The sequence below is a fragment of the Mauremys mutica genome, chromosome 5, assembly GCF_020497125.1.
Source record: "Mauremys mutica isolate MM-2020 ecotype Southern chromosome 5, ASM2049712v1, whole genome shotgun sequence".
Lineage (NCBI taxonomy): Eukaryota > Metazoa > Chordata > Testudines > Geoemydidae > Mauremys > Mauremys mutica.
In genome coordinates, this window is record NC_059076.1 from 39,957,187 (window position 1) to 39,971,064 (window position 13,878).

Here is a 13,878-nt window from a genome sequence, read left to right on the forward strand (position 1 = left end):
CTCCATGATTTTCAAGGGTATGAATCCCCTGTGGAGAATCCTTGCATGCTGACCTTCCACCTCAGGGGGCAGAATCATAGAATCTCAGGGTTAGAAGGGACCTCAGGAGGTCATCTAGTCCAACCACCTGCTCAAAGCAGGACCAAACCCAACTAAATCATCCCAGCCTGACCTTAAAAACTTCTAAGGAAGGAGATTCCACCACCTCCCTAGGTAACCCATTCCAGTGCTTCACCACCCTCCTAGTGAAAACGTTTTTCCTAATATCCAACCTAAACCTCCCCTACTGCAACTTGAGACCATTACTCCTTGTTCTGTCATCAGGTACCACTGAGAACAGTCTAGATCCATCCTCTTTGGAACCCCCTTTCAGGTAGTTGAAAGCAGCTATCAAATTCCTCCCCCCATTCTTCTCTTCTGCAGACTAAATAATCTGAGTTCCCTCAGCCTCTCCTCATAAGGCATGTGCTCCAGCCCCCTAATCATTTCTGTTTCCCTCCGCTGGACTCTTTCCAATTTGTCCACATCCTTCTTGTCGTGTGGGGCCCAAAACTGGACACAGTACTCCAGATGAGGCCTCACCAATGTCTAATTGAGGGGAATGATCACGTCCCTCAATCTGCTGGCAACGCTCCTACTTATACAGCCCAAAATGCCGTTAGTCTTCTTGGCAACAAGGACAACTGTTGACTCATATCCAGCTTCTCGTCCACTGTAACCCTTACGTCCTTTTCTGCAGAACTGCTGCCTAGCCACTCGGTCCCTAGTCTGTAGCAGTGCATGGGATTCCATCCTAAATGCAGGACTCTGCATTTGTCCTTGTTGAATCACACAGGTTGTGCTGCATTAGGCTTCCCATGGGCCTTTGACAGCAAGTTTCAGTGCTAAAATAATTTCAAAACAAAACATGAGGGTCTATTCTTGTCTTTCACATGCAGAAACCCCACTGACTTCAATGGGAGTTGTGTATACATAAAAACCCTGGGTGAAATCCTGGCTCCACTGTAGTCAAAGGCAAAACTCTCATTGACTTCGGTGGAGCCAGGATTTTGCCTATTACATCTAAGGGTATTTGATTGCAGCAAGAGCAGGGCCAAGGCCAACTTCTGGTTGTTGAAAATGGGAGGGAGTTTTGTTCCTTGCTCATGGATAATCAGAAATTACTAGGCTGAATTCTCCTCTCTTATTGAAATCAATGAGGCTCAACAGCGAGGAAGGATGATTTTGGGATTTGAGGTCTGCTCCTAGCTCTGCAAGTCTTCCTTATGTGACCGTGGGGCAGTCAGTCACACTCCATTCCCATGGGTAAAACAGGGGTAAAAGTACTTTCCTGTCTCACAACTGATGTGAAGATATTTCAGTTAGTGTTTGGGTGGTGCTCAGCAAATACAGTCACCGGTGCCATAGGAAAGTCCGACAATTAATAAATAAATAATTGAGACCAATGGAGTTACACCAAGGATGAGCTTGGCCAATTGTTTTATACCTTTTTAAAGCTCTGGGAATTTTGGAGATTGCTTTTCATAAGATTTGGAAATGGACTGTGGCATTGGGTGGTGACAGGAGCTGCCAGCTTCACCTATCTTGAAGAATCAGTGGTCTGACTCTCCCCAGGTGGTGCTTCTATTTCAGTCACTAGGTTTTGCTGCATGAGTGAAAATTCAATGTTTCTGTCAGAGCTACTGACCTTCGCGTGAACTTTATGTGACAGGCCCAGAAATGTTCAGCTGGGAGTGTTTTAAATAGGTACTTTTGTACTGAGCTACTTTAAAAAGTAGGGCGTTTCCGTGGATACAGAATACTAGGTTGCAGGTGTGTTGTGATTAGAATTGGAAACCACTGCACAGGGCCTTTCAATAAATGGATTGACTGTGCATGTACTTCATTTAAATTTTTCCAGTTGCTGACATACTACCCAGCACCACATTTAGATGTGGCTAAGCAGTACAGGATGGCAGACTCACTGTTGTGACAGACATCAGCATGTCTTGAATTAGAAGTGAGGGGCATAAATGCTTAGCATACTACCTCCTAACATGCATAAAGGGATGTTATTTTCAACAGCACTGAGCCTGCTCTGTCTTACTGTGACTGCAAAACACTGCCTTTGAACAAACACTAAAGTATCTGAATTACAAATATCAATTATGAAAATAGCAGACCAAATTCTGCTGTCAGACTGAAAAAGGCAAAAAAAAATTTTCAACCATACATTGTAACAAAAGACAGTCTCTGGCAAAAATGCACATTTCTTTATGTTTGGAAAATAAAGACCCAAATTTTGCTTTGATTTACATCCTGTTAAACCCACTAGTAGACAAGGTGGTACAGGCTGTAATCTGGGGAAGAGGTTGTCCCCAAACATGGAAAAGAGCATAGGATTCTCTTAAGATTTTTTTCCTTTCAAAACAAAAAGTGTGTGTGGGCATAAATTTGGCACTCATGAATAGTAGCCATGATTAGAGCTATGCATGCTGCGGGCAGGTACTGAGTGAGCCTCCAAGCACAGATCTGCCTCACAGCTCGGTCCTGACCTACTCCACCTGATACTTCATCCCTAGGCTCCACTCAAGCATAGATGTTAAATCATACAAATTTGCTGAATCTTCCTAGGGATGCAGGCATGTTCAGAAGGGAGTAAGCTGATCCTGAACAACAATTTTGCATTTACAACCAAAACAGAATTTGAACTCAAGTCTCCTGAGACTAATGCATTAACGTAATGAATATTAACTACTGTGGGGAATGAACGCAAGCCAAAATAGGAAAACAACAAGTTAAAGAATATTTAGATAAGTCAGATGTATTCAAGCCGGCACAGTCTGATGAAATGCACCCTAGGGAACTTAAGGAACTGGCTGAAGCAATCTCAGAACTGTTTGCTAACAATTCTTTTTTAGAACTCCTGGAGGATGGGTGAGATCCCAGGGGAGTGGAGAAGGGTAAACACCATACCCATCTTTAAAAAAGGACAAAAGAAAACCCCAAGAATTATAGACTAGTCAGCTTAATTTTGATACCTAAAAAGATACTGGAACAAGTTACTAAGCAATCAATTTATAAGCATCTAGAGCAGGGATAGGCAACCTATGGCACAGGTGCCGAAGGCATCACACAAGCTGATTTTCAGTGGTACTCACACTGCCCGGCTCCTGGCCTCCAGTCCGGGGGGCTCTGCATTTTAATTTAATTTTAAATGAAGCTTCTTAAACATTTTAAAAACCTTATTTACTTTACATACAACAAAAGTTTAGTTATATATTATAGATTTATAGAAAGAGACCGTCTAAAAACATTAAAATGTATTACTGGCACTCAAAACCTTAAATTAGAGTGAATAAATGAAGACTTGGCACACCACTTCTGAAAGGTTGCCAAGCCCTGATCTAGAGGATAATAGGTGCTAATAAATAATAGCCAATGTGGATTTATACAGAACAATTTTTGCCAGACCTAATTTTCTTCAACAGGTTTACTGGCCTACTGGATGGGGGGAACTGTAGACGTGATATATCTTGAGCTCAGTAAAGTTTTTGACACAGTCCCACGTGCCATTCTCCCAAGCAAACTAGGGAAATGTTGTCTAGATTGAATTACTATATAGTGGGTTCAAAACTGGTTGAAAGACCATATTCAAGGAGTAGTTAATTGGGGGGACATATCTAGTGAGGTCCCACAGGGTCTGTTTTGGGTCTGGTATTATTCAATATTTTCATTAATGATGTGGATAATGGAGTAAAAGTATGCTTAGAAAATCTGCCGATGATTTCAAGCTGGGAGGGGTTGTAGGCACTTTGGAGGACAGCATTAGAATTCAAAATGGCCTTGACACATTCAACAAGATGCAATTCAATAAGGACAAGTGCAAAGTATATGCTTAGGAAGAAAACATCAAATGCACAACTACAAAATGGGGAATAACTGGCTAGGCAGTAGTACTGGTGAAAAGGATATGAGGTTGATAGTGGATCACAAAGTGAATATGAATCAATAATGTGATGCAGTTACTAAAAAAGGCTAATATTCTGGGGTGTATTAAGGCATGAGGGGTAATTGTTCCATTGTACTCGGCACTGGTGATGCCTCAGCTGGCATACTATGTCCAGTTCTGGGTGCCACACTTTAGGAAAGATGTGGACAAGCTGAAGAGATTGCAGAGGAAGGAAACAAAAATGATAAAAAGTTCAAAAACCTGACCTTTGAGGAAAGGTTAAAAACCCGATAGTCTTGATAAAAGAAGACTGAGGGGGGAACTGATAATAGTCTTCAAATGTGTTAATAGCTGTTATAAAGATGATTGTCATTAATTATACTCCACGTTTACTGGAGGTAGGACAAGAAATACTGGGCCTAATCTGCAGCAAGGAAGATTTAGGTTAGATTTTAGGAAAAACTTTCTAACTGTAAGGGTAGGTAAGCACTGGAATAGGCTTCCCAGGGAGGTTGTGGAATCCATCATTGGAGGTTTTAAACACAGGTTAAACAAACACCTGCCAGGGACAGTCTGGGTACAGTTAGTCCTGCCTCAGCGCAGGGGACTAAGCTAGATAATCTCTCAAAGGTCTTTTGCAGCACTACATTTTTATGCTTTCTATGATTAAACTATTACACCGCCAAACACTCATTTCCTGACTTTATATCTCACGGACTGCCCTGATCTTTGGCTGTACAATTTAAATATCCCTATACAAGAAAATTTTCATAATAAATCTGACCAAAATGTCAGTTGTTTTAAAGAAAAAAAAGGATATCACCTATTTGTGTTGTAATGATCTATGAGAGCTGGGTTTGGTTATCAGTCCTGTTCTCTCATTCCTCAAGGGTTACACAGCTATGAAAGAAGGTCATGTAGCCCTTGAGGGGGGAAATGGAGTCCCTTGTGTTGCTTAGGAAAATCCTTTCAGCTATCTGAAGGGGTGACAATAACAGGCTCCCAAAAGAGTCTCATCCAAACCTCCTCAACCAAAAGATGCTGTTCAAAGCAGAGGGCCAAGAGTAAAGTAAAGAGGGTGACACCCTGAAAAAGTGCCACAAGTTAAATAGTTACTTAATAGTAACTAAAACATGGTATTTATAATTTTATCAGATAATTAAAATAAGTATGACAAAGTATTTTAACAAATGTAATTATACATTGAAATACTTATAAATCAGTTATAGGGCATTTTTGATATTCAAATCATTTCACAAACCTAATAATCCTCATAAAGCCCTGTAACCTACAAAAGTTGGTATTAATATTCCAGTTTGAAATACAGAGAAACTGGGGCAAGAAAGACACAGAAGGAGTTGATGATAGAGATGGGACCAGGTCCCAGGAATTGGTGACACCCAGTTGTATGCTTAGGCTGCTAGGCAATATTCACATTATTCTTCATCTCCAATTGCTATCAGATGGCTCAACTAATATGGCTTCTACAGGAAAGGTTAAATTGCTGAGCAAGGTAAAGTATCAAATCATTACTGTCAAATTGGCAGTTTTTGAATAGCTGGTGTACAAATAAGGAAAAAATTAAAATTCCTGTATGACAATAAAAGATGATCAACTTCTCACCATTTTCTGCCAGAGGAGCCAAAACTTCAAAAATCATCTCTTTTTTGTCATGTTCTATTTGTTTCTTGAATAGTTTTACAATCTCTTCAGCAATGTTTGTGTAGGCAAACTGCTCTTTGCTTGATTCTGTCAAATAAAAAGGGGAAATTGATTTGGTTTGTTTACACTCAGTTTTCTTTCCTCTTTATTACCAGGTTTATTCAGCACAATGATTAATTGGCCTAACTGCTATTCGCAGACAACAATACACTTCAATACTTACACTTGTCACTAAACGAAAAGAAAAATGTCTAAGACTTTAAGATAAATGTACTGACCTGAATTATTAATTATGTTCAAGGCTATTAAAACTTTGCACCAGCAGAATATAAAGGTATCCAAAGCAACAGTAAAATTACAAAGATATAAATTAAGACTTTGCCTTCAGGACAAAAAGAAAAATTATACATCATGTACTGAATTTTCTATTGCCGAGATAAACGGTCACATGGAGATCATTAATATTTACATGGTTGCATGCTGGTAGCATTTACTGTGGAATACTACACAGCTGAAGCCACAAGGGCCAGATTCTCTCCTGTGCTGTGGCTGCTTACGCCACACCCCCTGCACATAGCAGTTCTAAAGGTACCATAGCTGGCCACAGGAGGATCACCCAGTGGTGTAGAGTTAACATAGTTACTCCTACCCTCCACCCACACAGTGTCCAGTAGTAAAGGGCAAAGCTGGCAATCCCCAGCTACTGTAATGGCCACCTGAGGCTATTGGCAGGTGGGATAATTTACAGCAGCTTTCAGGCTGCTCTAATTAGCACACTATTGTCCTAGGATTTGGGAAGTGCTCTCTGACCAACACTGTGCTGTGCACACTCAGCTGCAGATCTGGGCCTCAACATGCAGATTATATTCTTTTTTCACTTAAAATGCCTGGGTACAGAATGGCTTCTTCAATGGATTTTGATCTTGGTATTTTAAAAGGGACAGGCCAGATTTTGACCTTAGTTACTCCAGTGTAAATCTGGAATAACTCAATTGAAACCAATGACATTATTCTGGATTTATATCCATTTAATTGTGATCAGAACCTGACTCCACAATCTAAAATCTGTTAGTTCTGTCCATTGAGCTGTATCTTCATATCTCTAAAGAGTGGCATAAATAGAATCTCTTGAGGCCATTCATGTTCCACTGAAATCAGTGAGAGTTCTGCTATTGACTTCAATGGAAGCATGATCAGGACCCTAGAGCAGAAATATTTAAGTGAAGAGCTGCAGGATTGTGTGATCCTACCAAAACAAGCTAAACTCTAGATCCCAAAATCTCCTGTACTGGAATGGCAACTTCTGCCCCCAAACATCTTGTGAGGCTTCCAATGGGGTCACATCTGAAGATAGTTTTTAGAAATCCCAACACTGAAGCAGCAAAATAGTACTGTCTGGGCCGAGGCTATATCTCACATATGATTGCAAAAATATAAATAAGATGTATTCACTTGCCACCCTGGTTTTTAACCCCTTAACTTCATTAATTATAACTTAGCATGACTTGTCATTTAAATATCTTTCCCTAATTCTTTAATCAGGCGTCTTCATTTTTAAAACTATCCTAGAGACTGACTACTGTATAGCTTTTGTATCTGAGCTGAGTAAAATACTCTCTGTAAGAACAGAAGGTGTTTCCTGATCGCCATATTTGGGTTCTGCCAGGAAATGTGCCCCAATTGAAAATGCTTCCACTTGGACTACTGTCTCAAGCAGCTTTCTTCCAGTCCATAGCTGTGCAGCTGCAGCTATGTAAGAAACCATATGGCTCACTGACTTCAGTGGGCTTTGGATCAGGTCCAAATTGCTACAGTATTGTAGCAATTCCTCTCAATAGCATTTTCCATTTGTCCACAGAAAAGGGAGCTACTTCCAAGCTCCTGACACTGTCTCTTTCTCCCTTTGCTCATGTTGAGAAATTTTAAGAGGAAAAACATTTTAGGGCTTATAGCTTCACAGTTACTCATTTACACCCCCAAGTGTAGACCAGGCCTTAGAGTAGGGCAAGTTTAATGCCTCTCATTCCATGAGGCAATGAGCGAGCTGCCTATTTCTGAGGCAGCCTAACTTAATTGAGTTCAATGACCCACTGTACCACTCCCACCACCCCACTTACACCTACAAGTAAATTGGTAACACCTATTTTTACCCAATCCCCACCCTTCTTACTAGGCTTGTGCTCTACTTTAACACAGCAGGATGGGAGTTTTACATAATGCTAACCAAGGGAGTTAATTGCATTATGGAGAGTCTCCTTTATATTATTAAGAGGTAAGGACCAAAGAATAAGATCCTATGGTTACAAAACAAAATTGAAGTATTAAAGTTATAATAAGACTTTCTAGTGCAATTCTGATATGGGATTAAATTATTAAAAGTTAATTTTTTGCCAAACTCAGGGTATGTCTACACTGCGACAGAAAACCCATGGCACTGAGTCCCAGAGCCTGGGCCAGCTGACTCTGGCTTGCATGGCTTGGGCTGCAGGGCTAAAAATTGCAGCATAGACATTCAGGCTTGGGCTGGAACCCGGGCCCTGAGATGCTCACCCACCTCACAGGTTCCAACACAAGCCTGAACGTCTACGGCTGTATTGTGGGATCTTTTATTGCAGTGTATACGTACCTATAAAGACCCGAAGATTGTACTCAACATATTAATTGTGCAGGTACAGCAAGAGCAGGACTCAGGCAAGTTTCCTTTACATGGTTCTGCCATGGGGTCTTAACCCTCATCTGAACAAATCTAGACCACCTTTGAGGATGGGAGAATAGTTCAGTCTCTGTTCATTCAGCCCTGGGGATATCAGTGGAGAGATTAGCAAAGATTAATAATAATTAATGCTATTATTTATTTTTCTGTAGTGTGACAGTACTGAACATCCTCAGGAAAAATTGGGACCCATGTGTGCATGTAACATGCACTCATATAAAGACAAGATCCCTGCCAGAAGAATTTACAATTTAGTATTTGCCATTAGTGTCAATTATGATAGCTGTTTTGTTGTTATACGGAAACTTGTCCACCAGGAGCAGTTCTGAAACTAATACACTGGGCTTGATGCAGGAATTACTGGGTGAAATATTATGGCCTGTGTTATATACATGGTTAGATTAGATGACCAATTACTTTGCCCTGGTCTGGAAATAAAGAGCCCCATATAATTTATTGGTAATATCTCAAACCATCCAGCCTTTTCAGCATTGCAATTTTATAACTGTTTTTTGGAATATCGCTATATCCTTTAGCAAAAACAAATCACAGGGCTACATGTGCAGGTGATTTGTTTGCATCAGGACAGAATTTGGGCCCCAGTTCTTAAAATGCCTGGAACTTGATATTCTACAATATCACCAACAGACAATGAATGAATAATAAAATATAAAGCCAAATGCTGTGTTGGTTTACACTCCATGCAATCCTATTGAAAGCAGTGGTATTGTACAGGTGAATCAGAGCAGAATTTGGGCCACAGAGCTGACCAAAATGTGATCTGATCAAATTTTACATGCTTTTTCTAAAATGCAGTTGTGATTTCATCTGCCAAGCTTACATCAACTCATTCTTATCATCTGTAATTATTTATAAATGCAAGTATGTAGCCTAGAATGTTTTAATAGTACATATTCTTAATGGTGAGAGACAAGTTTATTAATGGAGTCTATCCCCATTCCCCTTTGGTGAATGTTTTCTTGAGCCAAATTCATGCCTCATTTAACTTTAAGTGGAATTAAACAGGGTCTGAATTTGGCCCTTTGCCACAGGTTCACCACTAGGTAACAATATTCAAGGAGAAGAAACCTTTTTCTTTAAAATACACATAGTTACATTAAATACATTTAACATAAAATGTTAGTTGTATTAAGTACCCAGATAAATTTAAAAAGGCAGACAACCAGCTATAAATTCTAAAGAGACAATAAGCAGTGCTCCCAGGCTTTTTATTTTGCATACATTTAGAGGACTGAAAATTTCAGTTAAAATTAATTTGGTTTAATCTTAAAAAAACAAAAAATCTTTGTTAAACAATTTGACAGTAGTTTGGGGTTATGATCCTGGACTTACCAAGTTCTGCTAAATTGCCAAATGCAACAAGGCACATTTCAGTCAGAGCTGCATTTTGGCAATGAATGCCCAACAATTTCACTAACGTAGGGATAACGCCCATATTGATAAGCTGAGATTGCAGGGTATCTATACAAAAAGAAAATACAATGACAAGTTAGCATTTCTGTTTGCAGTACTGATCTCCTTTGAAACGCAAACACATTTTGCACATTAATGCTGGAAAAATCATTAAAATATCACACACACGCAACTTCTAAGCTTAGCAAAATTTAAATACCTATCCCATCTACTCTTCTGTTTTAGGGCTGATCCAGCCATGGGATATAGATCCAAAACCTTCTTTATCTAGGGGTACACTCCCCAAAATTTCCTCTTGATTTGGCCAGGGGGTATTGCCCTACATGTCCAATTATTGAAAGTTTTGTATGCATCTCCCATGGCAGGAATGGGATCATAATAATTTAGTTGAATAAACAAAATAATATGAGTTAACACAATTCAACTCACAGTTCAGGAGACTCTAAATACATACTAGGCTTGATTTTGAGTATATCAGAAGTTTATTCCACTGAAGTCAACAGAGTTACATAGGTGTAAAATTGGTTTATCTGAAATCAGAATCAGGCCAATGTTTCTAAATAGCACTTTCTCTTAAAATGTGTGTGTGGGAAGGGAGGGAGGAGGAGGAGAATGAATATACATAGGCATTGAAATATACATGAAAAGCTATATAAATACATGAAGTCACAATGTAGACTACGAGGAGCTTGAGAAAAAAGAAAGTTTAATAAAGACAAAAACATGGAAGTTGGAGAAAAGTCCTTTAAAGCCATTGCAATAAAATCCCTTTCCGAGAATGGAAGTTTACAGTATTTACAGGTAAGGAAGTTATTACTCCTAGATGTCTGCAAACAGAAAGATGCTTTATGATAGTTAGGAAGAAACATGACTTTTTTATTAAAAAACTGATTATTTATAACATTTTTTTTCTGTTAAATGTTTTATCACACAGCAAAGAAGAGAAAAACATTTGTTTCACAGTTGAATAGAATGAAGTAAACATGGACATACCATATGCTAGTTGGCAATTTCCCTGAATCTTTTGATTTCTAAGATATTTAGTTAATTTTAAATATAATGGACTCTTTTAAAGGGTTTGATCCAAAGCCCACTAAAATCAATTAGGTTTCTCTTTAATTAGGACCTCATCTTGCACAACTGAAATCAGTTGGGGATTTTATTTCTCAGAGAGCAGACTGAAGACCATAAAGAATTGCATAGATTTTACAAACAGCTCAAAAATATTAGTCAAATTTTGAGCCTATCAGATGTGGTGCTTTCCCACACATTCTGAGTTAGAATTTGAAACTCGGCACAATCTTGAACAGAAAAGCTATTTATAATTCTCACATAACAAAAGTTATGAATTAATTTCCTGAAATGTGTTCATAGTTTCTCTCTTCAGTATAAAATATTAGTTTGTTAATGATAATAATCAATAATCATGTGCAAAAAATAAGCAGATGGCAACTTCAACTGTTACAGATTAATGAAGGTGATCAGGAATCATTATAATTGTGGCTCAGAATCTTAAATCAAATAAAATTGTGTAACTTACCAGTAACTGAATTTCTTTTATTGGGTTATCTTTTCCAAAGAGCCGGGTTTCTCTTTAGGCATATATGAGAGCATCACCTCAGACATTATAGAGCTGTTGAAGTTGTCAAATTTCAGGTAAGTACACATATGCACTAGCGCATGCATTGAATGTCATTTTACCTCCAGACTATGAGTGTGTCACTATCACACCCTCCTTCAGTTCCACTGCAAGCTGACTGTAGTTCTCAATAGAAAGGCTGAGGACTAATTTATTCTTATGGAAGACTAAGCCATAAATCTTCAAGCAGTTCTTGCAGCTGACTGACATTATAGGCAGTTGGGATGACCAGTAAGGAAACAAAATAACAGGCGCATGGGACCAGAAGACACTACTTACTGCATGGACTGAAAAATTAGGCCTTGTATCTGATTCAGTACCAAATTCCACTCCCGTGGAGTAGGAGGATGGCTCAACTAAAAACAGTTATGTCCTTATAATTTATATGGCCCTAAACTGTCAGTAGGGAGGAAATTCAAGCATAGATGTTCTCCTGAGCTGGAATTTGTGCGCAGAGGGTGAACTGTTTTCTCCTTTGCCACAGAGCAATATAGGACTAGCTTGTAAACTTCAGAGCATCTCCCTTGCCTTGCTTGTAATTAAGGCTGGCCCTGCTGTAGAATCTCTAACTTTCTGAGATGCCAATTATTTCTGTTACTGTTAAGAATATGAAGTTGTCCCTGCTGGCACTAGCAGGCCAGGCTCTAATGTGCCTAAATTTAGGGAAATGCTTTTTCTTGAAGAATTTGAGAGTGGGATCCCTGAAGAAAATGAAATTGAAGGCGAGTTGTTGATGCTCATGTCCAGGGGATACCCTTGAGAAGAAGATTCTCTTAACTGAATTTAGCCTCTAGGTAATGCTCTGGGATGATGAGGGAGAGGTACACTGACTAAAGAAAAGAATGCTCAACTTCTCCTTTGACAAAAGACCTGGATCACTTCTTAGTTCCAGAGACTTTTGAAACCTAGAAGTGGTTCAGTCTTCAGATCAGTAATTAAGAGCAATAATGCCAAGCAACTAACAGCAACACTGAGGCTCTTCTGCTGATCAACACAGACTGGATAATTCAGGAACATCAACCCAACATTCCAACAGCGTGTGATCCAGAGTAATAGACACTCTGTCAATGTGTGACAGACACACGGCTAAATTCAGCCACAGAGTAAAGCAACCTGACTTCTGCTGAAGTTCCGTTGGCTTACATCAGAGCTGAATTTGAACCATCTGGCTTGATCGGAAGTACAACTTTTAAAGCCTGAAGGCTTTTTCTTACTTTTAAAACTTATCCACAGCAAATACCAACTAAAGTATGACAGTATTACATGAAGTCACAGTGACAGCAGGTCCTACATGTTCTATGAGGAGGAAAAGCACACTTGTGTGCGGTACAGATGCATATACAAGGAAATATATGGCAATCAATACGTGCGCTAGTGTGAACAATTATCTATCTAAAACTTGAATTTCAATGGTTCTGTGTCCTTCACATGACATACATGGTAACTCCAAAGAATGGGATCTGGGGAGAATGTCCCAAATTGAAGAACTTTATTTCGTGAATTTGAGATTAAAATATTAATTTAGGTTAGGCCAGGATTCTGGATAGGATTTCCAACAATCTTAAAGATATAATCAATGTTACTGATGGAACACTAAATGGAAAATCTGTCTCATGCAAGATTATGACAAATTAATTTAATCCCCAACAAACAGCTGCTGGTATTCAACATGTCAATATTAATTTTTAGATAATATACTTAAGTATTAAGTTGTTATATAAAATCTAAGTGATAATTATTGTCCCACTATTATAAAAAAATAACTTCACCTACTTTTAAATTCACTGAGCTACTTTTCATTGTGTATAAAAACATGACAACATTGTTTTTCATTATATTTAAATATCTTTATAGCTGCAGGCACAATTAACATTTTTGGCTCTGATGCAAATGAAACACAGACCACAGCAGACAAGAGAATTAGCAAAGGTAAGTCTTAGAGAGAAGCATTACTCGAATATTAATTACACTTAGGCCATAATGATGATACCATCGACCCCCCCTTCATTCCTTGTATAGTTACAGTTTCTAGAGAAGGACAAGACATGTTTTTTTAAAAGCAGAATATAAATCAACCCAGAGAATTGATTCCAATCACATACTGACTGAGAGTTTGCAAGATTAAGAGAGGCTTAGCTGTTGTATAATACAACATCTAGATATTTTACAAAGGCACTGAATGAAAGACAAATTTGACAGATTAAAGTTTAATGTGAAATGAAATGAGAAATTAATCTCTAAACAAAAAATATTATTTTATATATAGATTTATGTGCTTGCACACACATACACACTGTATCCATTTCGTTTCTTACCTATAACTTCATTGCCTAGGAAACAAAGTACAATTGGGGTGGTTCTTTCAACAACTACATGCAAATTTTACTAAAAGCATCTGGAGAGTGCTTTATAAATCTCAGAACCATAATTAAAATTAATTACCCAGTTTGCAGTCTGATCCTGAAAACCCTTACTTACATGAGTAGTCTCAGCTCACAG

The 13,878-nt window shown here is 38.6% G+C and overlaps 1 protein-coding gene across 8 annotated transcripts in view; it reads right to left on the bottom strand.

Moving 5' to 3' along the window:
- The window catches only part of RAP1GDS1 (Rap1 GTPase-GDP dissociation stimulator 1), a 181,808-nt gene that overhangs the window by 17,374 nt on the left and 150,556 nt on the right, over nucleotides 1-13,878 (bottom strand). For all 8 annotated transcript variants that reach the window (XM_045017542.1, XM_045017541.1, XM_045017544.1 and 5 more), the window contains 2 exons: nucleotides 9,660-9,788; nucleotides 5,555-5,680 (listed from right to left, as the gene is read on the bottom strand). In XM_045017542.1, coding sequence (XP_044873477.1) covers nucleotides 5,555-5,680; nucleotides 9,660-9,788 — 255 coding nt within the window. The remainder of the gene's footprint in view (nucleotides 1-5,554; nucleotides 5,681-9,659; nucleotides 9,789-13,878) is intronic.